Source organism: Anabrus simplex, chromosome 3, assembly GCF_040414725.1.
Source record: "Anabrus simplex isolate iqAnaSimp1 chromosome 3, ASM4041472v1, whole genome shotgun sequence".
Lineage (NCBI taxonomy): Eukaryota > Metazoa > Arthropoda > Insecta > Orthoptera > Tettigoniidae > Anabrus > Anabrus simplex.
Window position 1 is genome coordinate 452,796,343 of NC_090267.1, and position 27,353 is coordinate 452,823,695.

The 27,353-nt window shown below is 38.7% G+C and overlaps 1 protein-coding gene across 1 annotated transcript in view; it reads left to right on the forward strand.

Moving 5' to 3' along the window:
- The first annotated feature begins 19,078 nt into the window (after window positions 1-19,078).
- The window catches only part of LOC136867425 (toll-interacting protein), an 81,073-nt gene continuing 72,798 nt past the window's right edge, over window positions 19,079-27,353 (forward strand). The window contains exon 1 of the mRNA XM_067144626.2: window positions 19,079-19,222. Coding sequence (XP_067000727.1) covers window positions 19,175-19,222 — 48 coding nt within the window. The 5' untranslated portion in view covers window positions 19,079-19,174. The remainder of the gene's footprint in view (window positions 19,223-27,353) is intronic.

Below are 27,353 nucleotides of genomic sequence, written 5' to 3' on the forward strand. Positions count from 1 at the left end.
GATCTTTCCTACTTTTAAAGACACCATCCAAACTTATTCGTCTAATGATGTCCTCCCATGCTAACTCTCCACTGACAGCTCGGAACATACCACTTGGTCAAGCAGCTCGTCTCCTTTCTCCCAAGTCTTCCCAGCCCAAACTTTGAACATTTTCGTAATGCTACTCTTTTGTCGGAAATTGCCCAGAACAAATCGAGCTGCTTTTCTTTGGATATTTTCCAGTTCCTGAATCAAGTAATCCTGGTGAGGGTCCCATACACTGGAACCATACTCTTGATGCTTCTTGTTTAAAGGGGCCTAACATCGAGGTCATCGGCCCGGAACCATACTCTAGTTGGGGGTCTCACCAGAGACAAATATACTCTCTCTCCTTTACATCCTTAATACTCTAAATACTCTCATAACCATGTGCAGAGATCTGTACCCTTTATTTACAATCATATTTATGTGATTACCCCAATGAAGGTCTTTCCTTATATTAAGACCTAGGAACATACAATGATCCCCAAAGGGAACTTTCACCCCATCAACGCAGTAATTAAAACTGAGAGGACTTTTCCTATTTGTGAAACTCACAACCTGACTTTTATCTCTGTTTATCATCATACCATTGCCTACTGTCCATCTCACAACATTATCGAGGTCATTTTGCAGTTGCTCACAATCTTGTAACTTATTTATTACTCTGTACAGAACAACATCATCTGCAAAAAGCCTTATCTCTGATTCCACTTCTTTACACATATCATTGATATATATATATATATATAAGAAAACATAAAGGTCCAATAATACTGCCTTGAGGAATTGCCCTCTTAATTTTTACAGAGACAGATAAAGCTTCACCTACTCTAATTCTCCGAGTTCTATTTTCTAGAAACAGAGCCACCCATTCAATCACTCTTTTGTCAAGTCCAATTGCACTCATTTTTGCCAGTAGTCTCCCATGATCTACCCTATCAAATGCCTTAGACAGGTTAATCGCGATACAGTCCAATTGACCTCCTGAATCCAGGATATCTGCTATATCAATTATCAATATTAATGGAGCTTATGGAAGGATGCATCTGGATGTGTTAGGAGTTAATGATATTCAGGTAAGCGGAGATGAGAAAGAAATAGGAGATTATAAAATGTCCTTAACAGGTATTAAAAAGGGAAGGGCAGAGTGTGGTGATTGGACTACTTATCAGGAATACTATTGCACAGAACAAAGTTTCTGTTAATCATGTAAATGTGCGAATGATGTAGTTAGTCTTCTTTTCTTTTCATTTGATTTACAATCCACCGACCCAGATAGGTCTTATAATGATGATAGGATAGGAGTGGGAAGAAAGTGACCGTGGCCTTACTTAAGGTACAGCCCTAACATTTGCCTGGTATGAAAATGGGAAACCATAGAAAAACATTTTCAGGATCACCTACAGTGGGGTTCAAACCCACTATGTCCCGAACGCAAGCTAACAGCTATGTGACAAAAAACGTCCGGCCGCTCACCCAGTTTATGCGGGCAGATTTGGCAGTTAGAGGAATTAAGATAAGAAATGTCTCAGTCTATTCACCATGTGAGGGTGCAGATGAGGATGAAGTTGACAAGTTTTATGAAACATTGAGTGACATCGCAGTCAAGGTCAATAACAAGTATAAGGCAGTGCTAATGTGTGATTTCAATGCGAGAGTTGGAAATAAAATTGAAGGATATGACCAAGGTGATGGATAAATGTGTGGAAAATATAGAAGCTTCTAGGACTGGGAAGTGTTTACTGGACTTCTATACTAATATGGGATTAGCAGTTACGAATACATTCTTCAAGCATAAGGCTAATCACAGCAACACACGACAGGACAGAGCCACCAGATCCATAACAGACTGTGTCATACTTGACTTTGAATTCAGGAAAACTGTTAAGAATGTGCAGGCATTCCAGGGAGTTTTCAATGTACAGACCACTACATGATCTATACTGAACGAAGTATCTCTAGGGCTAGGATAGAGAAAGTGAAATCTGTCTGGTGATGAATAAGAGTAGAAACAGCAAGGGAATGCATAGGAAGTACTGTGTGTAAAGATGGGAATCAAACATCTTGGTGGAATAATGAAGTAAATGTAACAATAAGGGATATCAGAAATTGCTCCAGACAAGGATTAATGCAGACAGGGAATTTTACATAGATGAAAGAAACAGAGCAAAACAAATAATTTTGAATCCAAAAAGGAATCATGGGAAGATTTTGGCAATAATCTGGAAAGACTTGGTCAAGCTGCAGGGCAACCTTCCTGTACAGTAATAAAGAATGTTAGAAAGGGAGAAGGGTATGGGAGAGATTCCTCGGAAAGAAGGATACAGGGTGTATTACAGTGAAGGACCTGAAGCAAAAACTGGAGTGGCCATCATACTTAGAAAATAAATCCAACCAAGAATATGTGAGGTCTACAAAATGCGTCAGCAATAGGATGATGGTGATGAGACTCCAGTTTGAAAATGGCATGAAAGATCTATTCCAGTTGCATAGATGGGTTGCATAGATGAACATCTAGAGAACTTTTTAGAGGAAGTGAAGAGACAGACAGAAGATAAGGAAGTGCTATTGATTGTAGATCTAAATGCACAAGTTGGAATGGAAAGACAAGGAAAGGAAGATGTTGTAGGGCCCTTTGGATATGGAAATGTAAATCCAGAAGGCAAGTTGTTGGTGGATTTTCGCATGAGGAACCAAATGATTGTTGGAAACACCTGATTTAGGAAGAACAGTCAGAAGATTACAAGGTATGTTTGGGGAGACAGATGAACAAAGACCATGATTGATTATATAATCATCGAGAAAGAAAGAACACTGGAAGAACCTTTTAGATGTTACAACCATGACTGAAGAAGCCTTTGCTGGAGATCATAGAGTTGTGATAGGAAAACTGAAAGTGGGAAAGATTGAAAAACCCCCATTAAGAAGAGAGAAAAGAATTAAAGTATGGAAGATGAAGGAGAAAAGCATACAAGAAGAATTTCAAAGGGAAATAATACCCTTGGTACCCAGGACGGAGATAGAGAATGTTGAAGATGAATTGAAAAGATTTAAGGAAGTACTTGTTGGATGTGCAAATAAGGAATGTGGTAGGTGGTGGTGGTGATTATTGTTTTAAGAGAAAGTACAACTAGGCAACCATCCTGTATATAACACTAATCAGCGGGAAAATTGGAAGGGATCCGACACTTCGAAAAATGAAGATATCGGTCAAAGAAAGACAAGGGCCACAAAGGGTGTGAAAATGAAAGACTCCCTAGCCCTCGCAAACCTAACAGCGTCGGGGTCAGAAAAGAACAAGAGTTGACCAAGAGAGGTCGAATGGGATAGATGAAAGTGAGGAGCCTGGCACAAGTAAGTGGAAGCAATGCCAGGACTCAGCTAAGGGCCCCCTGGCCGCCAACCCACGCTCCAAAGTTCAGAGCCCCTGGGGCCCCTTTTAGTCATCTCTTACGACAGGTAGGGGATACCGTGGGTGTTATTCTACAGCCCCCACCCACAGGGGGGGGGGGTAATGTGGTAGAAATTCAGGAAATGTGAAATAGTGTTGGAAGGTCGTTGGACGAGGACAGTCATGCTACCCACCAACCATCAGGTTGAGGAGAATGAGAGAGAGAGATTGAATGCATGATTTGAAGTGGTGTATCAATTCATTCAAGTGTACAAGTGAATCGATTCACAGGAACGGCGAGCTCATGGCACACGATTCAGCTTAATCCCAGCGGACAGTGCTGAGTGGCACACTCACGGCTCACTTAGCGGGACACTGGACGTTGGCGGGGAGCCGAGCTTCCGCTGCAGCAAGACTGTGAATCATGGCTCACCGAAAGAATCATGCACAAGCACGGCTCAGTGAGACACAAGATACACATGGCTCCTTATCGGCACACTGGACACTAAGTAAAATTCTTTCAAGAATAAAATTACTGTGTCCACCTATTCAATACAATTATATTTGTAGTGATTAAATCCTACATGAATTATAAACACTATAAACACTAGTATTGAATAGGTGGACACAGTAATTTTATTCTTGAAAGAATTTTACTTATTGTATCTTCAATACAGAACAAAATGAGATTAGTTACTTGTAACACTGGACACTGGCGGAGAGTCGAACTTCCACTGCAGCGAGAAATACAGTGAGCCATGGCACACCAAAAGAATCGTACGCAGTCACGGATCAGTGAGTCACAACACACACACGGTTCATTATCAGTACACTGGACATTGGTGGGGAGCCGAACTTCCTCTGAAGCAATACATACAGAGCCATGGTACACTGAAAGTCGTATGCTATAATGGACTCTCGAGCTCAGCTCATTTGAAAATAATAGCCACTTGCATTCACTGTCCTCTTCTTACAGGGAGGTTTAAATAATAGATGGATTTATTTGCAGTGTTAAAAAGGTAGTCAAAATATAATTCTAAAGTAGCTAGTAAGTAGGTAGGCTATTAGGTTATACTATTTATTAGTTTAAAGAAAGTATTATAACTTAGTTGACATTTGACAATTAATTAAACTCAACTCTAGCCTGCCCTATGACTATGAGTCATGCTCATGACCACTTAAAAGTACCTGTTTTATATTGGGAAGAACGGTTCAGTATTCTCTCAGTTCGTATGTCACATTATTGCACAAGACTTCAATCATATGTGGGACAGTAAGTGTCACTGTATATATAATAGAGCTGTGACTTTCAGAGAACTGTAGAAAACCATAAGTTAGTGTTTAAAATTTGAGTTATTATTATTATTATTATTTTTTTTTTTTTGTTTCAGCCATCTATGGGCTGCGATTACGCAACTTCCATTGCTTTCTCAAGTTCTTTCTCCTTCCTCTTTCGCCAGTATTCCTTCATCCGTTGGCTTGCTCATGCTTGTTCTTCTGCCGAGAATACTCTATTCTTCCTCGTTTTCTCATCAGCTAGGTCCTTTACCTCCGCAACTCTCTGCCTGAAGATTTTTCTGTTTGTTTTATATTCTGCCGTGATCCCACATTTTTCCAAATCTCGGTAGACTTCTTTTACCCATGGGACTTGTGTCTTCCTATTCTCCTGGAAGGTGAGGATCCTGTTGGCAAGTTTCTCCAATCCCATCCTTTTAATATGTCCATAGAACGTCAACCTCCTCCTTTTCATTGTGGTGGTGATGTTTTCAAATTGTCGGTATAGTTCTCGGTTTGGTCTCATGCGAAACGTAAACTTGTCTGATGATTTTATGGGTCCAAGAATCTTTCTAAGGAACCTCCTTTCTTTCTTTTCCAAATCTGAGAGTCCCTTCATGGCTATTGCCTCAGCTGCGTATAAACATTCAGATTTGACTATCATGCTGTAGTGCTTGAATTTGGCCTGGTAGGGGAGTGATTTAGATTTGTAGGTGTTCTGACATAATCTAAACGCAATTTCCATCTTTCTTGCACGTTCTTGAATTGCTGCTTTCTCATTCATGTTTAGAGTCAAACTTTCTCCTAGGTACTTGAATTTTGTAGCTCTTTTGATGTCACCGTACTTCATCCTCATTGTCCAGGTTGGGTCAGTGGTATTTATGTTCATGTACTCCGTTTTCTCAAAAGATATTTGCAATCCTGTTTTGTCTGCTGTTTCTTTGAGGACTTCAATCTGCTTAATTGCAATTTGAAAATTCTCTGCAAAAAAGACTATATCATCTGCAAATGTGAGGCATTCAAATTTAAGCCCAATTCTCTTGTGACCTAATCTAATTCCATTTGGAAAGTTGAATTTGTTCATTTCTTTTTGCCATTCCCTGATAACTTTCTCTAAAACACAGTTGAACAAAATTGGAGAGAGGCCATCTCCTTGTCTCAAACCTGTTTCTATTATTTATTATTATTATTATTATTATTATTATTATTATTATTATTATTATTATTATTATTATTATTATTATTATTATTATTATTATTATCATCAAAATTCTTGTACCAATGACTGTTGGAGAGTTAGTGATAGAAACATCTGCGAGCACAAAATATCTAGGAGTGACACTTGACTCCAAGCTCACATTCTGGACTCATATTCAGAGAGTGACAGACAAGGCAGTAAAATACATGAACGCACTTAGCAGACTAATGGGAAATATTAAAGGTCCGAAATCCAGTAAACGACGTCTTCTCATGTCGACAGTTCAGTCAGTGCTTCTATATGGTTCTGAAATCTGGGCTGAATCCTTGAGATTTGCTTGGTATCGGAGAAGGATAGCTGCCGTACAACGGAGAGCGGCTTTACGTATTGCTTGTGCATACCGCACTGTTTCCGAACCGGCAATCCTCGCGGTGGCAGCAATAGCCCCAATAGACCTACTCGCATTGGAGCGGCATGAAATCTGGCGTACCAAAGGAGAGCTGGGAAAGAAATGTGCAAAGAAGCGCGCTTTCAGTCAACTGATGAGGCGATGGCAACTCAGATGGGAAAGTGACCCTCGAGGCAAATGGACCAAGCGACTGATACCACGCTTGGATATCTGGGTTGAAAGGGCCCATGGTGAAGTAAATTACTACCTCACGCAGCTTCTAACAGGACATGGACATTTCTGGAAATTCCTGCATAAAGTGGGCAGAGCGAGTGACGCAGCATGCATATACTGCGATGATATTGATGACGTATATCACACCTTTTTTGTATGCGGCCATTGGACGATTCAGAGAAGATGTGTGGAAACTGAACTAGGAGAATTGACAACAGATAATGTTATTTCGGTGATGCTGCGAAACCAGGAATCCTGGAATCGCATGGCAGTACATGTGAAGGACATCCTTCATCAGAAGAAGAAGGATTTGGAAGCATACGAATGTTTGTAAAGGAGAAATGAAGAAAGAAGACGTCTGAAAGACAAAGCACGATATCACCCTGAAGTAAAGCGAGAGCGGTTCCGGAGTGATGACTCACATCGTGGGAAAAGGGTGTGTGGTTTTTAATGGGTAAGAATCCCACACACTTGTGGAGTGTGGACCCTTCACAAGTGTCTTTTTGAAGATTTTCCACAATCCCTCGTAAAAAAAAATCATTATTATTATTATTATTATTATTATTATTATTATTATTATTATTATTATTATTATTATTATTATTAACAACTACGTGAGTTTTTTACTGTAGTATTACAATATAGTTCTACACAACTACCTATTTTTTCCTGCATTTCTTTTTTTAACTTACTTGTTTTGTACTTACCGTGAATACAATGAAATTTCCAAGTTATTTGAAATCATATAAGAAACGACTAGGCAAGCAATTGATAGGGAATCTTCCACCTGGGTGACGGCTCTAAATGCAGATCACTGATTATTGTGTGTACAGATGTTTTTTATTTAATGAAGTTGTCACTTTGGGGGAAAAGGCCTTGTAACATCAACACTTGATACGAAGACGTGGTTGCAGGAGCAACCTGAATCTCAAAGCTAGACAACGCATAAGAAAGGAGTTCATAGTATGAAGAATTGATGGCAGTACCAGTACATACTACACAGATGCAGTAGGAGCAGTGACTCTAATGTGCTGTGAATCGGATCGCTGTATTGATTCAGTAACATGAACGGAATCAAATGAATCGATTCAGTAAAATGAATCGAATGTCCCATCACTAATGTGAAAGACAAAGAGAAACACTGGTGCAATGATAGGGTAAAGAGTAAAGTGAAGGAAAAGCAAATGGCATGGAAAGCATGGAAAACATCTAACACTGAAGAAAGTAGACGAAAATATGTGGAGGCAAAGAATTTGACCAAGAAAGTAGTGGAGGAAGAAAAGAGGAAAAGCTGGGCCTTATTCACACAAAAATTGAGAGATGATATGCAGGGCAGCAAGAAATTATTGTATGGTATCTTAAGAAACAAAAAGAGAGATCAAGTAAACACAAGATTTGTGAAGGATGAAGGCGGCATAATATTAACAAAGCCAGAAGAAATAAATAGATGGACGGAGTATTTTCAGAAATTGCTGAACATGAGAACTAATGACAGTCATTCAACAGACCACCAGGAAAGGCAGTTAGTTGATGAAGAAATGGATAAAGAAATTGCAATGAATGAAATTGAAATGGCAGTAAGAAAGGTGAAGAATGGAAAATCTGCTGGAATAGATTAAATTTCAGTGGAGATGATGAAGGCAGCTGTAGCTGTAGGCCTGCAATGGACATATCAAGTTCTCAGGATTGACTGGGAGGATAAGGAGGTCCCTGAGGATTGGCAAAAAGGAAAAATCATCATCCCAATTTTCAAGAAAGGTGATAAGAAAGTACATATTGAAGAACTACAGGGGAATTACTCTGATAACCCATGTTGCTAAGATAATGGAGAGGATACTGAAAAGTAGGATAAGGCTGAGGGTTGAAAATCAGATACAGGAAAATCAGTTTGGTTTCAGAAGTGGAAGGTCAACAATAGAGCTCATTTTCATTATGAGACAACTAATGGTAAAACAATGGGAGTATGGGAATGATATGGTGATGACATTCATTGACAATGAAAAGACATATGACAGTGTCCCCAGGACTAAAGTTTGGGACATTCTGGTGAAAAAAAGAATTGGACAGGGATTAATATAAATGATCATGGCAATGTACAAGGAATGTTGTAGTTGCGTGCAAACACAAGCTGGCAGCACAAGTTGGTTCAAAATCACTAGTGGGCTGAGACAGAGAAATGTTCTATCACCAATCCGGTTTACAATAGTAATGGATGACATCATGAAAACAGCAAAAGTAGCATATGGAGGAAGAGAAATGAACATGTTGTTATTTGCAGATGATATTGCGATTTGGGGAGAAGAGGACATGAATGTTCAAGAACAGTTAGATGTGGTGAATGGGAAGATCAAAGAATGTGGATTGAAAAGAGTGCAGAAAAGAGTAAAACTCTTGTTATGACTAGAGGTGAGAAAGAAGGAAAAGGTCAGATTAGACTTGCAGACAAGTCCCTGGAAGTAGTGGAGATGTTTTAATACCTGAGGAGTGAATTAATGGAGAATGATCGACTGGATGCTGAAATTTGTAAGAGGATTCAAGCTGGAAGCTGTTTCTATCATAGTGTAAGACACATGTTATGGGACAGAGATGTGCCAATGAAAGCAAAGGAAACTATTTACAAGATGTATTACATACCCATAACAACTTATGGAGCAGAAACTTGGACAATGACAAAGAAGGATAAGAGTCGAATAAAGGCAGCCAAAAGGAACTTCTTGAGGAGTATGATACAGAACAGTAGAAGAGACAAAGTAAGGAATGAGAAAATCCAGGAAGAAATTGGAGTGGAAAAAAAGAATGATAGAATAGAGAAGAGCCAATTAAGATGGTTTGGGCACATAAAGCGAATGAGTGATGAAAGAATGCCAAAAAAGGTGATGGAAATGGCAATGCAAGGAAGGAGAGGCCGTGGATAACCACGATTGAGATAGAAGGACACAATCCAATGCAGTATTAGAGAAAGAAACCTGGACTGGGACACAGTGTTGGAGGAGGAGTGGTGGAAAGACCGAAAAAGTGGAGGGGAACCATATTTGCCTCTACCCAGCTACAGCTGGATAATGGGAAATGATGATGATGATGATGATGATGATGATGATGATGATGATGAGAAAGGGAGGGAAAAAGGAAATGAATACTGTTTTGGATAAATCAGGTGAACTCATAGGAGATCCCATGGTATCAATGGATAGGTGGGAGGAATATTTTGAAAATCTTCTCAGTGCAAAAGGAAATATTTCTGTTGATGTGACAAACAACTGAGCTCCAGGGGAGGAGGACAGTGATGTTAATGAAATTATGCTTGAAGAAGTGGAAAGAATGGTAAATAAACTCCACTGTCATAAAGCAGCAGGAATAGATGAAACTAAGCCTGAAATGGTGAAATATAGTGGGAAGGCAAGGATGAGATGGCTTTATAGAATAATATTAGCATGGAAAGCTAGTAGGTACCTTCTAATTGGATGAAAGCAGTAACTACACCTATTTATAAGCAAGGAAACAGGAAGGATTGTAACAACTGCTAAGGTATTTCATTGATCAGTATACCAGGCAAAATATTCACTGACATTATGAAAGAGTGGGTGCAAACAGTAATGTAGAGTAAGTCAGACAAAAACCAGCATACTTTTAGACCACAAAGGGGCAGTCAGGATCAGATTTTCAGTATGCGCCCGGTAATTAAAAAGTGCCAAGGGAGAAATAAACAGTTATGTTTGTTTCATAAATCTAGAGGAGGCATATGACAGAGTCCCAAGGGAAAAGACAAATCACTATTGATCTGCATTTAGGTCAGTCACCCAGGTGACATTGCCTATCAGTTGTTATCTCGTCTATTCTTAAATAATTTCAAAGAATTTGATTTATTGAATTGACCTCCCTTGGTATATTATTCCAATCCCTAACTCCTCTTCCTATAAATGAATATTTGCCCCATTCTCTCCCCTTGAATTCCAACTTAATCTCCATATCGTGATCTTTTAAAATACCACTCAAACATATTTGTCTACTAACGTCATTCAACGCTGTCTCTCCACTGACAGCTTGGACCATACTGCTTAGTCAAGCAGCTATTCTCCTTACTCCCAAGTCTTCCCAGCGCAAACTTTGCAATATTTCCATAACGCTACTCTTTTGTCCACAATTACCCAGAACAAATTGAAGCTGCTTTTCTTTGTATTTTTTCCAGTTCTCTAATAAAGTAATCCTGGTAAGGGTCCCATATACTGGAGCTATAATCTGTTGTTAGGTCATCAGCCCAGAGGCTGGTTGGATCCTCAAATAGCACCATCAAAGGCTATGCAGTTATAGGGAAACCGCAAAAACCAATGGCAGAGCCCAAATGAGGCATACTAGGCAAGATGAAGAGTGAGGTAGTTTCCCATTGCTTTCCTCACTGGACCAGAATGTGCCACTGCAGCACGACTGACCCTATGAGCAACACCTTTCATTACACTCAGACACGATTTGTGCTCTGAATTGTGGTCTTACCAGAGACTTATTCATTCAGTGATAACAGAGGTGACTTTGTGTACTTACACAATGCAAAAGGTCCATAAATAACAAAAGAAGAAGCGGTAGGTCCAGACCAGATACCAGCTGAGGTTCTAAAACTAATAACTGAAGAGAATGTTGACCAAATTGCTAAACTTTTCAATACAATATATGATACTGGAATAATCCCAGAGGTCTGGTTGCAATCAATATTCATTGCAATACTTAAAAAGTCTCATCCAAAGAAATGCAATGACTACCGTCTCATAAGTCTGATGAGTCATATGCTAAAAGCATTCTTACGTATAATACACGCACGCATTAGAACGAAGTGCGAAATAGACTTGGATGACAACCAAATGGGTTTCAGAAATGCCTTTGGCACACGAGAAGCCTTATTCAGCATCAATGTCCTGCTCCAAAAATGCTGCCAACTACACAAAGATGTATTTGCATGTTTCATTGACTATGAGAAAGCTTTTGATAAGAGTGAAACATGAAAAACTGATAGAGATTCTCCAACGAAAACATCTCGATGGAAAAGACATATGCATCATACAGAACCTCTACTGAGGCCAACAAGCAACAGTCAAAATCAACTAAACCAAAACATCTGATGTAAAAATCATAAGGGGGGAGGGGGTACGCCAAGGTTGTATACTCTCACCGCTCCTTTTTAATATCTATTCTGACATCATTTTTAAAGAAGCGTTGCATGATGTTGAACTGGATGTGAAAGTAAATGGTGTTTTGATCAATAATATTGGATATGCAGATGACATTCTGATTCTGTGCAACACTATAGAAGGCCGAACTCCTGAACAGAATCCATGTCAAAGGTTTACAGTATGGTCTCAATATAAATGTAGCAAAAACTAAGTTAATGGTATTTAGCAGAAATAGTAATGAAAATGTCACCTTGGCATTAAAAACCATAAAATAGAACAAGTCCACCAGTTCAAGTACCTCGGCAGCATAATAACAGACAGTATGGATCCAGATAAGGAAATCAGATGCAGAATTGAGAACGCTAGAGCTGCATTTTGCAGGTTGAGCTCTTTGTTCTGTAATAATCATCTGAATCTGAAGCTCAGACAGAGATTAATGAAGTGCTACATCTGGTCAGTACTGTTATATGGAGCAGAAACATGGACCTTAAAAGCCACAAGTATCAATTGACTTGCTGCCTTTGAAATGTGGTTGCATAGAAGAATGCTTAGAATACCCTGGACAGATTTGATAACAAACGATGAAGTCCTAAGGAGAGCTAGGACGAAGCAAGAACTAATAATAACTATAAAAGTTTGCAAAATAGCTTATCTAGGCCACATATTAAGAGGAAACAAATATGGCCTCATAAAACTCATTCTCCAGGGTAAAATAGAGAGCAAACAGCGAGTTGGCAGACCAGAGATAAGATGGTTACACAACATCAAGCAGTGGACCGGTATTGAGACAACTGAAAGACTCTTCCGACTGGCAGAAGACAGAAAAACTTTCTCCAGAGTAATCGCCGATGTCTGGGCAACCGGATATGGCACTTGAAGAAGAACAGAGCCTTATATGCCCTCTCCTAGACATACTTACTTCACCCCTACATATCCCCTTAACCCTATGAAGAGATCTGTAATGTTTATTTACAACCCCATTTATGTGATTATCCAAATAAAGAACTTTTCTTATATTAACAACTAGGTAATTACAGTGATCCCTTTGAGGAACTTCCACCCCATCAACCCAGTAAAACTGAGAGGACTTTGCCTCTTCATGAAACTCACAACCTCACTTTTCACCCCGTTTACCATCAAACTGTCCATCTCACAATATTGTCAATATCTTTTTGCAGTTGCTTACAATCTTGTAACTTACTTATTTACAATACTTTATTAACGGTAATACTATTTTACACGCAATAGAGCAAAATACCCTGTACAGTATAATATCATCAGAAAAACCTTGTCTCAGACTCCAGATCTTTAATCATATCATTTACTGTATATATAAAAGAAAATATAAATGTCCAATATTACTGGTTTGAGGAATTTCCCTCTTAATGATTACAATATCAGATAATGTTTTAACTACTCTAATTCTCCGAGTTCCATTTTCTAGAAATATAGCCATCATTCTGTCTAGTCCAACTGCACTCATTGTCAGTAGGTTCCCATGATCTACTCTATCAAAACCCTTAGATAGGTCAGTTGTGATACATTCTGTTTGACTTCCAGAATCTAAAATATCTACTATAATCTTGCTGGAATTCTACAAGTTGAGCTTCAGAAGAATAACCTTTCCTAAAACTGAAATGCCTTCTATCAAACCAGTTAGTAATTTCACTTATGGCGATGATGGGACAGGAAAGGCCTAGGAATGGGAAGGAAGCGGCCGTGGCCTTAATTAAGGTACAGCCCCAGCATTCGCCTGGTGTGAAAATGGGGAACCACTGAAAACCATATTCAGGCCTGCTGACAGTGGGGTTTGAACCCACTATCTCCCAGATGCGAGCTCATAGCCACGCGCTCCTAACCGCTCGGTGTACTTTTTAAAACCTCCCTCGTGCCTGTCTTATCAGCTATATGGTACTGCCTTATATTCCTGCTTTACATCTTTCCTTTCTATCATATTTATTTTTAACTACAATAAAAAACTTATGCCATTTATTGATCCAGTTTCTCTATAGAGCTCATTGGTTTTATCAGCACCATGCTCATAATATTCTTCTAGTTGGTTTCATCACTTTTTGATTCAGCTGTCCTACCCAGATTAACTTATGTACTATTCGTTGGTCATGCATTCTGTCATTCGCTTTACCTTCCCAGTTGACATTTTGTTCCTTTCCATGTTGTTTCCCATGGTAGCTGATTATCTTATCAAATAATTCTGCATCACTGTCAGTGCCACCATTTCCAGGTCTGTACACCCTAAAAACATCAACTTGCCTACTATCTTCAGAAGTGAGTCTTATAAGTAGAACTTCATGTTTCCCATCTTTACCTTTCTCGTAGCTTACTAATTCTTCCTTCACCGGTATGAATACTCCTCCTACCATTCCCATCTTGTCTCTAAGATAAACACCCCAATTCCATGAGAAAATTTCTCAGCCATGATTCAACTCCTACTATCTAGTAAATATTTATTTGTTAAATTACTTCATTCTATTCCTTTCTTTACAATATTTCTACAGTTTAGCACTCTTTATAATCATCATGCATTCCTTCCAGCAAGCCGGGTAGAATGTTTAAGAACAATGTGCCTCCATTTATTACGGTCCTGGTATGCTTCTTTTCTCTCTAAGACATCCCATGTTTCTCCTCTCATCTCTAGGTCTTCTCTTATCTGATCAAACACTTTTTTCTAGAGCGTCCAACTGGTCTTTGTCCTGAAATGATCTTTCCAAATACTTCCTTGGTGTTTGAGTCACCTGCATCCGCTTAACATGTCCTACCCACTTCAGCCTTTCTTCCATGGTCAGGTTGACTTGCAGGTCTCTTCATATCTGATCATTCCTAATTCTGTCCTTCCTTATTTTCTGTACAGCTGATCTAAGGAACTTTATTTCAACAGCTTGCAGTTGACTTACTTCTCCCATACTATGTTCCGTACTTCATGGAAGAAGTTTGATCCTTTTTGCACCCTGTTCAATACTTCATTCTTGGTACTTCCATCATTTGATATTTATCCCCAGATATTTAAAGGTATTCACACATACAATCTTCTCTCCCTCGAGGGTGAGATTACAAGGTGTATTTGTCCTGCTAACTTTCATACCACTGTTTTGCTCATGCTCACAGTTAACTTCTTGTCTAACTTGTCTCCTCTGAACATCTCTCTGTTTTTCCCCAAATGGCAATATCATCAGTAAAAAGAAATGCATTAAGATCTTTCTTATCTATTTCTTTGGGTTACTTTATAATAGTATCAGTGAGTGAAATGAAGAGCAATGGGGAAAGAGAATTGCCTTGTTGGACACATCTTCTTGTTTTAAACCACTGGGATGTTCCATCTCTTACTTGCACACTGCTTTCACAACCATCATACAACATCTGAACTTTTTTAATTAGTGTTTCTGGGATGTTATGTTTTTCTAAACATTCCCATATTTTTCCTCTCTCCACCTGTCATATGCTTTTTCCAAATCCATAAACACTATTATCAAGCCATTCCCAAAAATTTTCTGTTAGCTGCCTGAGTGAAAAAATTAGGTCTGTGGTTCCTCTATTTCTTCTAAATCCATGTTGTTCCTCTTCAAATTGATCTTCCATTATTTCTCTCAGTCCCTGTTATATAATCTTCTCCATTATCTTAAGGCAATGTGACAAAAGGACGATGGTTCCATAATTGGTGCACTTCCTTCTACTTCCTTTTTTAAACAATGGTATTATAATTCCTTGTTTTCTTTCCATATAACACCCAATGTTCGATATAGCCACTGTATTCCAGCTGCCTTAATCATGTCTGCTGTTAGTTCATCTGCTCCCACTGACTTTCCACTTTTCATATTCTTCAGAACATTTTCTGTCTCTTTCCAGGTAATTGGAGGTTGTTCCTTCTATAATTCATTAGTTATTTCAGTAACTTTTTCTTGATCACACTCCCCATTCATTAATTTTTCAAAATAACTAATCTCTTCTCTGATTCCTACCAAGTCTCTGATAATGATCCCATCCTCTGTTTCAATAGCTTTAATTTCTTCCCTATTTGATGTTTTACTTTTCATTAACCTGTATAACATTTCCTGATTTCCTTTACTATCTTGCTCAATTCTTTGGGTGAACAGTTCCCAGGTCTTCTCTTTATCTTCTTCCACTACTCTTTTACCTGGAGTTTCTTATTCCTGTTTTTTCATTGACCTTTGGTACAATTCCCTGAGCCTGATTATGTTTCTCAACACCTTTGTTTTTTTTTTGCCATATTTCTTTCTTCAATTGTATGCTTTACTCTATCATTCCACCAACTTGTTTCTTTCTCCTTGACTTTACCTTTTGTTTTACCACATACCTCTATACCATAGTTAACTATTGTTGTTCTAAATGCATTCCATTCTTCATCAACACTATCTGTCTCATATTTTGACAATTTAGTTGCAATCAAATTTTGAATATCCTTCTTGATTTCTTCATTATTCAGTTTCCATTCTTTAATCTTTGGCAATCTCTTTCCTGCAGGCGTAGCTTTAAGTATGCAATTTGGATCCACTACTAGAAGTCTGTGCTTGCTATCCAAGCTATCACTTGGGATAACTTTCATATCACTCACTTTTTCTCCAATTAATTTATTAGTTATCACATAATCAATAACTTATTTGTTTTCCCATCCCAGCCATATCCCATTTTTTGAAGAATGTATTTCTTATTAAAAAACTGTTTCTTACACACAAATTTAGAATATGTTCACACTCTACATTTCTTGTTCCATATCCAAAAGGGCCTATCACCAACTTGTATTTATTGGACCCAACTTCAGCATTCAGATCCTCAATTATCTTATCTTCTCGTATCTGTCCAAATCATCCAGGAACTCTGTTTTCTCACATCACTGCATCCTTGCTAAGGGGCATACACTTGGACTATGGTAAAAGTATTCTTCCCTAAGTTTACCTGAGTTTTCATTATTTTATCATTTACAAAGGTAACACCTGTGACATGTGATATCTTTATGGAGTACCAAACCTACTTCATTTTGTGCTTTCTTTCTATTACCATGCCAGTACAGTGTGTAACCTCCTCTTAATAATTTTGAATTTGTCCCTTTCCATTTTGTCTAGCTCAATCCCAGTATATGAATCTTCCTTCTTTCCATCATATCTTCAATCTCTTCACTCTTGCCTGTCAGAGTTATCACGTTTAGAATTCCTACTCTCAGTTTGTGTTTGTATTTTAGTCCAGTCTGAGTATTTTGTCTTTCACTGATATTACTTCCTGTATTCCTAGTATTATCTTCAAATTCTGGTGAGTTGTCATTCGTTCCAAGGGTACACAGAGTTTGGCCTAAATTTGGTTTATTCTCAGATTGAAAGCAACACATAATAACACTCTTCTGCTGACCTGCTAAGCCTAATGAATCAGAGGTTTTCTTTCAGGGTTTACCCCCTTAGCCTTTGAGGATCCCTCCTCTTCCCACAAGGAAGTGGGTTCCTTCTGTACTATCCCGAGATGGACGGGTTGCCTTCTCCGCCGGTTCAGCTGTATTGAAAACGTTCATTTTACGCCTTTACTGCCGTTAAGGTCTTCACATGTATCCTTGTGCACAGGGCCCATGTTATACCCCATGGACCTGGGTCCCCACCATAACTTGGCTGCTACTGTAGCTTCGACTACAGTACTGTTGCCCACCCCCGCCCTATGACTGTTCTAAATTATTCTCTTAACTTAATGTGGCACTGTTTAAATTAAGGCCATCTGAGCACGGGTCCCTATCTCCTATCTACTTATTAGGATCTACAAATCCCACTCCTAGTTTCTAACATACCTAGTCAGGGATGGTTAAATATACATAAATATAGTATGTTTTTATAAATTAGTATAATACTTGTGTAATGTTCCTCCTGATTGGACAACATTAATTTCACTAATCCACAAGTGAGGGAACAGAAAGAATTGCAAGAACACAGTATTTCACAAATCATTACACAAGACAAAGTCAAATGTAAAATGCTAGCAACAAGGATAGAACATATCTCCCTCTGTCTCTTGGTTTCCCCTCATTCTGATTTTGAAAGACCACAATCCTCATCAATTCATTTTCTTTTCCATTTTCTTTGTTTCTCAGCTTTGACAGAAGGTCTACTGCTATTTTTATTCTCATCCCCCTGAAGTCAACTTGGGAGTCTGGGTTAGCGACGTCGGGGTCCTTAGCCGAGTCCTGGCATTGCTTCCACTTACTTGTGTCAAGCTCCTCACTTTCATCTATTCTACCACAAGAAATAAATTTCATAATTAATCCGTATTGTCAGTCTCAACAAGGTAGAAGATCATTTCAGGACAAAGACGACGCTCTACTTTTATTACTTTAACAAGGCAAAGTAGTTACAAACATTTTTGGAAAGAAAGCACAATCTTTAATGAATGATGTAAGGTGGATGGAAACCAGTCCATTTGCAGATCTACACAGGCTGTCAAGGGCCATATATTTAGAATGCACAAAGTAACATAGAAAGAAAACAGGATTTTTTAATGTCTTTATCTTCATTGGATTATGAGTCAAGTGTGAACGTTACTGCACCGTAATGTTCTTTGTAGGTTTTACAAGCTGACAGTTCAAAGACAAATAATACTGATAGTTAAAAATGATTTTTAAAAATCTTTCTGAAATGTCACTTACTAGTTGTATTTCTTCATTTAAAGTTATCCACCTTTCAGGAGGTAGTAAGTGTCGTTTTCTGAGAGGGGAAATAGTTCTTTTAGGAACTATGGGCGCATATCTTTCGGTTTTCACTTGCCATGTTAACTTGGCTCTTTTACAAGCTGGATTTGGCTCCTTGAGCCTTCCAGTTTCTGGCCGAGGTTTTCCGATACTTTCGGAATAGAAACCGCGATGAAGAACGAAGTCTGCTTTTCCAGGCTTGTCGTAATCCATGACGGCTCAATCCCAACGCAGTTTCTCGTTAAGGTCGTGAGCCGTCTTTTAAACTTACTTCCTTTATACAGCTTATATCTATGAGTATGAGTTATTTCATTCACCGCCCAACAAAATTCTTAATTCACGATTGTACCTCATGCTTTTGGTTTAATATATCAACGCTTTATCGCTTTGCACAGGGTATCTTTGTGTTGCCATAGTACCCACACGCAAAGAGAATGCATGCTTGCGGCCAGATTGAAGCGAAATTTCTTTTTCTGAAGAACCATCAGAAATTAACATAGCATTGAATTGTGATAGTTTTGTATTCGAGAACAACCAAGATCCAAAAACGGGTCTATATATACACGAATTAAAAAAAAAAGAAATTAATGTTCAACTGAAAAAGCTACAATAACTGTTAGATCTTAGAAGTAAACTTGATTGACTTTCATTCTTTTGCAGTTGGCAATTTCTAAATGTATGTTCGTGCAGCTTCATATGACGGGCGGAAAATAGCAGCTGTCAGCCTGTCAGCTGTTCTTGTATGGGTGTTGTGGTGATTACCGAGTCTTCGTAAAGGTTAATTGTCGATTGTGAATATTTTTGTGTTTTAGAAATGGCAGAAGTATCAGCCGCTGAAAAGAATGCGGAAAGACGCAAAAGAGTGAGTTAAATATGATACAAATGGTTTTCTATAAAATTGTTATGTAATTAAATTGCGTTGTATTTGATCCTATGGTTAGGAATTTTAAACTAAATTCACGTTAACAGCCGTTTTGTGATTTTTATTCTTGATCTCGTTTAAAAATTATGCCAGTGTGAATGTAACTAAATATCAAAATATTCATTTCTTCGGCATTTCACTTTCGGGTTGTCGCTACAGCTGTTCGCGTTTTCATATCTTCATTTGTAGACCTAATGACGAATTATGTGTTAATGTTGGTCGATATCCAGTAGTTGGCTACATACATGTCTTACAGACAATAGAGTTTCAATTGAATGTTATGCCTTTCAGTCTATCACCGATGATTGATTCATATTCATCTGTAATCCATAATTCCCAGCCGATACTTTCCCGGTCTTGATACGTCTTACCCTGAATCAAGACCGACTATTGCCTGAATTAATGCATTACTGGCTGTAACAAAGTCTCCCCTTGTTTTTCAACTTCCACAGCAGAATCCATTTCTTCTCATTTATAACCTAGGCCTACTCTATTCCATCCAGCTCACATGACTGCACTACTTAAACCAATTTGATTCGTATGGACATCTTAATCTATTATAATACTTTGACTGCATAACGCTGAGTTATATTAGAGGTGCTTCATCATCATGAACTCCTAGCAAACTGGGTAGGATGTTTTAGAACAATGTGCCTCCATTACAGTTTTGATATCATCATTGTGCCTCGAAATACCATTATGTGACAATGTTGCCGGGAGAAATGCTGACCCACAGCACATGTATCACGTACAACGAAAATTCGTTGATATAGTTCATACAGTACTGAACCTTAGATTACAGAACCTTTCTGGTCAGAGATATAAACGGAAATATATTACATAGCGGTTTTGCTTGGTGCAGCGATATGCTGCTTCTCTCTCTCTAGAGTATCCCATGTTTCTCCTCTCTTCTCTAACTACCTTTTTATAGGACATCCAATCGGTCTGCGCCCCAGAAGGATCTACTCAAAATACTGCCTTGAAATTATCGGCTGCATCCGCTTAATGTGTTCTAGCCATTTCAACCTTGCAACACTTGTCCTTTCTTCCATGGTCTGGCTGACCAGCAGTTCTCTTCATATCTGATTATTCCTAATGCGGTTTTTCCTTGTTTTCTATACAGCTGATCTAAGGAACTTAATTTCACAAGTTCTTATGTATGATGCAACTTTCCAGATGTCATGATGGCCAGGAAATAAGTTTTAAACATGGTCTGTTTATAACTATAGGCTACTTATAACAAAGAAATAAGGGGAAAATTGGTACCATATTGTAATAAATGAAATTATTAATACGATATGGCAAGTCAAATTTCATTTTTCAATCTTTTATCTCTTCATTATAAAGGCTTTCCTGTTACAGTCTTGCTTATTTGAATCTTCATGTACACTTGCTATATTTATGTCGTTCGTACAGATGGTTAGACAACTGGAACCCATCCAATTATCGCTCTCATTCAACAGAGTCATCCAGGAAATGGAGTGATGTAAGGGTAATTTATTTGTTCTGCCTGCTTGACAGTTTCTGCCCTTGTGTCCGTTCCTTTATTTTTCCATTATCTAACTCCCATTACCCTTGGGTCCTCTTCCATATTATCCAGTCACCTGGTTGTAACCCTGCCCCTCATTTGACATCCTCCTGGCTTCCCATTAAAAACCCTTTTAACCATCCTGTCCTCTTGACATTCTTTCTGTAACCGAGCGAGTTGGCTGTGCGGTCAGGGGCACGCGGCTGTGAGCTTGCATCCAGGAGATAGTGGGTTCGAATCACACTGTTGGCATCCCTGAAGGTGGTTTTCCGTGGTTTCCCATTTTCACACCAGAATACCTTAATTAAGGCCACGGCTGCTTCCTTCCAACTCCTAGGTCTTTCCTATCCCATCGTCGCTCTAAGACCTGTCTGTGTCGGTGCGACGTAAAGCCACTAGCAAAAAAAAAATCTTTCTGTACTGCCCAGTCATCACATTCTGTTATTGTTGCCAGGTTGAATGGCTCAGACGGTTGAGGCACTGGCATTCTGACCCCTACTAGGCAGGTTCAATCCTGGCTCAGTCCGGTGGAGTTTGAAGGTGCTCAAATACGCCAGCTCCATGTCGGTAGATCTCCTGCAGGATTAAATTCCAGCACCTCAGGATCTCCAAAAAGCATGAAAGTAGTTAGTGGGACGTAAAGCGAAAAACATTATTTTTATTATTATTATCATCTGTTACTTTCATTTCTGGAACAATATGTGGTCTGTTGTACAGTTTTCCAATTACTTCATTGTTCCTCACTCTCTAAAATCCTCATCATTCACCGGACCATACATTTTTCTAGGAATTTTCCTTTTCCATCTCCTTAACAGTTCCTCATCTATGCCATTGTCCAGATCTCTGAACCGTACATCACAACAGGTCTCGTCACAGTACAGCACACTTTAGATTTCTACTGAAACTTCGTGCCTTGAATGTTTTGACCAGAGCAAAGTAACTCCTGTTACCAATAAGTTGCGTATTGTTGTATATATCTCTTCTGTTATGTAATAATAACTCCCAAGATATTTAAAGCTCTGACAGGATTTGTAATGGTTACCTTCAAGTTGCACAATTTTATTCTGTTCTCTAGGCCTAGATCTTCTTGATGATAGCATATAGACCTACTTAGCTTTTGACTTACTGATCTTCATTCATATTTCAGCACCATACTGTTCTGTTATCCTCAATTTTCCTTCAAGATCCTGCCTTCTTCTAGATAACATGTCTGTCATCTGCATATTGTAGGTTTTGAGTCCTTCAGTTAAATATTGTTCCTCCTGGTTTACTCTCTTGTACTTTTCTAATGACTATGCAATATTGAAAAAAAAAAAAACCGGAGAGCACATTGCCCTGTCATAAACCTTGGTTAACCTCGAAATCCTATGATAATTTACTTTCAGTCTTTTACATACTATCCTTTAGAGCATCATTTGAACCATTCTTACGAGTTTTGGTGGCATGCCCACATTTTTCATAGCCAGCCATAACTGAACCCTTCTGATGTTATCGTATGCTTGCTTGAAGTCAAACAGTTGATGCACATCCGCAAATATACTCATAACATTTCTCCAGGATTTGTCCAGCCATAAAAATCTGATCTGTAGTAGACCAGTAGGTTCTGAATCCACACTGGTAGTTGCCTAGATATAATTCCATGCACACCTTTAGTCTATTACATGTTATAATTCTCATGTTTTGGTCCGTATTGAAATGTACAATGAAGTCAAATAAATATTAAAATTTATTTATTCCACATAAATAGAAATTTTAATTAAGAAATTACATCTTGAATAAAATTATAGGGACATGTTTCGCCCTTTAATTAAGGGCATCTTCAGCCTTAATCTCAATCTGAAAGGTAATTAATCAGGTACCTGATTGTATTAAAATTGCATATGAAAGTGAGGATGATGTTGGAAATGTGCTTCAATGTGTTTTAATACTCCATTTGGAATTATAAACTGCATTTTTCTTTTATCATTATTCTAATGCCCTCAACCTCCACAGGGCGCCACTTTACAAGGTTTAACGTAACAATTTACGTTCTTATAAAATTACCAGTATACCTTAATTAAAGGGCGAAACATGTCCCTATAATTTTATTCAAGATTTAATTTCTTAATTAAAATCTCTATTTATGTATTGAATAGGTGGAATAAATAAATTTTAATATTTATTTGACTTCACCTTTAGTCTACCTGGTATCTTTGCTAATATATTATATATATATTTAAAGTTTAAAGTCTATATGCCATGAAGGAATGTAATTGGGCTCAGCCTGTGTACCTTCGTACTATCAAATAAATAAATAAATGAATGAATGAATGAATGAATGAGAGTGAGTGAGTGACATAGGCCCTACACTTAGCAGTGCTATCCCTCTGTAATTCCTTCAGTGTGCTTTGTCATGTCTGTCTATGGGGCAGAGTATTCTGCTGTTCTGGCATTTCTTTCTTTAATCATATACCATATCTTTCTAATATGCTTCAATCAAGCAATCTGTCATCTGCATTTAGGGCGGTTGCCCCAGTGGCAGATTCCCTATCAGTTGTTTTCCTCATATTTACATTTATTTATAATTGTTTACCTATCCTTCTCTTAAATATTTTCCATGAACTTTGAAATTTATTGAACATTTTCCTTGATAATTTATTCCAATCCATTACTCCTCATCCTATAAATAAATATTTGCCCCAATCTGTTCTCTTGAATTCCAACTTCCTATGGGAATCAACATCTGTATCATCTGATGGCCAGGCAGGCATCAAATTTTGGAAATGAGACAAAGTCTCTCATAGTGCATTGGCACTGTCGGTGGCTCAAAGTAGGCTACGCAGTGACCTCTACAGTATGCACTAGCCATGCGTATTGGTAGGTGTGCTACTTACCAATTCATGAGCCCAATTTAGCACACTGGGGTGAAACGCTGGCAACCAGGAAAGAGTTAGCTGGAAAATTTATAATGTCCAATAATGGATTGCCCTGCATGTGTCCCCCGGGTGGTGCTAAGCGAGCAACAGCAATAGGCAGCCAGTCTATCCTAGGATCTCCTGGCTATCAAATTATGTCAAAGACACTATGTGGAAACAGCTCTTCTCAGAGCTCTTTAACAAGAAACATTGGTCCCACTATTTGTATTTTCCAACTCAATATAGAAAGTATCAGCAGAGCAAAGTGTGATTATCTCTCAAAAGTATTCAGAGAGAACAACATAGATGTTGTTGTCCTTCAAGAGATGCTTGTTGCTAATGAACAACAACTCCTTACTAGAGGTCGTATTACTGGGTACACGGCACTAGGAGCAACTTACCATGAAGCATATGGAGTGGCCACATATGTCCATAATGACATCAAAGAAGCTGAGCTACTATCTCAAAGCACAGAAGAAAATGTTCATCAGGTTGTCTTCCGACTGAATAATGTCTCCATCATCTACAAACCACCATGCATTTTATGGCTTCCGTATGTTGTACCAACTGCAGAACATCTTGCGATTTATGTGGGAGATTTCAACAGTCATCATGAACTCTGGAAGTATTCTAAAACAGATGATTGTGGACTTAAATTAATGGACTGGTGCAAAAGTAATAACCTCCATCTAGTATTTGATGCTAAAGATCGAGGAACTTTTCAAATAGCTGCATGGGGTAGATTCAAATCCAGATTTATGCTTTGTCAGCTCCAATATATATGGAAATCCTTCGCACACTACATGCAGAGTGATGGGAGATTTCCCTCATAGCCAGCATAGACCAGTAATACTCAAATTTGGTGTCACAATTCCCATTATACGTTCAACGCCACGTCCCCAATGGAATTTCCAAATAAGCCGATTGGTCTGCATTCTCTGTAGAACTAGATAAATGCATTTGTTGGATTCCCCCAAATCACCAACGTTATCAACGTCTTGTTGGCGCAGTTATATCTACTGCTAAGAAATGTATGCCCAGAGGTTATCGGAAAGAATATGTTCATGGCTGGAATGCCCAGAATGAGGAATTATTTAAGAATTTCCAACAAAACAGAGATGCAGAAACTGCTAACAAACTTCTGGCTAGCCTGGATGGTCGCCGAAGACAAAAGTGGGCTGAAACTTTTGAAAGCTTAGATTTTACTCATTCTAGCAGAAAGGCCTGGGGCCTTCTTAGAAGGCTAGGAGAAGGTGCACCAGTAGTGAAGGGTCAACCTCAGATGACACCTGACCAAATAGCTTCCCATATTGTAACAACTTCCTGAGCTCCAGGTGATAAGAAGCATACAAAGTATGTTGGATGCCAGCTTCGTGCTCTGAAATAATCAGCACCTCGCATTTCTAGCTATTCACATCCCTTTACAGCCTTTGATGTTGAAGAGGCCCTCAAAGAACTAAAACCTGGTAAGGCACCTGCATTCGATGGCATTCATCCAGAATTCCTCATACATATGGGAGACAATGCAAAGAGATGGATGGCACAGTTCTACACGGACATTCTTCAGACTGTACAAATCCCACCTGACTTCAAGAAAGCTAAAATTATTTCCATATTGAAGCTGTTGCTACAAACTCTTTGAAAGGGTTATCTACAACAGAATTGGATCAATCATTTTAGAACTCATTCCTGTGGATCAGGCAGGCTTCAGACCTAACCAAAACTGCTGTGATCAAGTACTTTCATTAACATCTTACATTGAGGCTGGATACCAGCAAGAGCTTAAAACATCTGCTGTCTTTGTGGATCTCACTGCTGCCTTTGATACCGTTTGGAAGGAAGGATTGATTTATAAATTACTCAAGAGCTATACCCTGCAGAACAATTGCACAGCTTATCATCAACATGATCAGCGACAGGAAATTCCTGGTCTGTTCAGGTGAAAAGAAAAGCTCAGTGAGAAAACTGCATAATGGTTTGCCCCAAGGATCAGTTTTATCGCCACTACTGTTTAATCTGTACATCTCTGATCTTCCAGAAACAATATCCAGGAAGTTCTGCTATGCTAATGACTTGACCCTGGCCACACAACACCAGATCTTTGAGAAAACTGAAGACACTTTGACTCAGGACTTATCCACATTGGCAGAATATTTCAGGAAAATGGAGACTCAGACACAGTACAACCAAAACAGAGGTTTCTTGCTTCCATTTGAACAACCGGCTTGCTAACTTAAAACTAAATATTACCTTCTCCACTCGAGTACTTAATCACAATAGGTATCCAAAATATCTCGGTGTTACCTTGGACTGGACTTTGTCATTCAAGCAACATCTTTTGAACTTGTTGAAGAAATTGAAAACCAAAAACAATATTAGTCAGAAGCTAACTGGTACTACTTGGGGATCTACTGCAAACATCCTACGCTGTTCAGCCTTAGCACTGGTTTTCTCTGCTGCTGACTACTGTGCTCCAGTGTGGATTAATAGTCCATATACAAAGTATATTGACCCACAATTGAATACCAGCAGGCATCTTATATCTGGCACAATCAGATCAGCCCCAGTTCAGTGGCTTCCACTGTTGTCAGGAATAATCCCACCTGACTTACGAAGATCCAGAGCTCTTGTTCGAGAGTACAACAAGATCTGCAAGAATCCTCTGCTACCTGTTCTAAATGACATACCAGCTCTTAGTCTCAAAAGACTGAAATCACTACATCCATCCTTTGTGATGGTGCTCTAAAGACGTCCACCAACTTCAATGCTTTGGAGGAGTGGAAAGGCCGCTGGAATAACTCTTCTGACGTGCCCCTGCATAACATCTTCAGAGGGGAAAATATTGCAAATGGATCCCAACTGCCACGTGCAACTTGGTCCAGACTGAACAGGATCAGGACAGGTCATGGAAGGTGCAGGGATTCTCTCTACAAGTGGAATTATGTACCATCTCCAGAATGTGACTGCGGAGCCCCTTACCAGACTATTCCCCACATTGTAAGCAAGTGTCAAAAACGGGATTATCCAGGTAGTTTGGAAGACTTCCTATCTCCAACAGCGGAAGCACTACAGTGGATTGAAAAGTTGGACATTCAGATACGAGATAACACTGATGCTTGAAGTGAATCAATGTTTTTGTTAGTGTATATTATGTATATAATTTCCTTACCATATGCTAATAATAATAATAATAATAATAATAATAATAATAATAATAATAATAATAACTCCGAAGTCTTCCCAGCCCAAAGTTTGCAACATTTTAGTAACATTACTCCTTTGTCGGAAATCACCAGAACAAATTATGCTGCTTTTCTTTGAGTTTTTTTAAGTTCTCGTATCAAGTAGTCCAGGTGAGGGGTCCCATACACTGGAACCATACTCTAACTGCGATCTTACCAGAGACTTAAATGTCCTCCTATACATTCTTACTACAACCCCTAAATACTCTCTTAATGATGTGAAGAGATCTGTAACCTTTCTTAACTACCTCGTTAATATGATTACCCCTATGAAGATTATTCCTTACATTAACACCTAGGTACTTACATTCTTCCCCTACCGGGCGAGTTGGCCGTGTCTTTAGAGGCTCACAGCTGTGAGCTTTCATCCGGGAGGTAGTGGGTTTGAATCGCACTGTCGGCAGCCC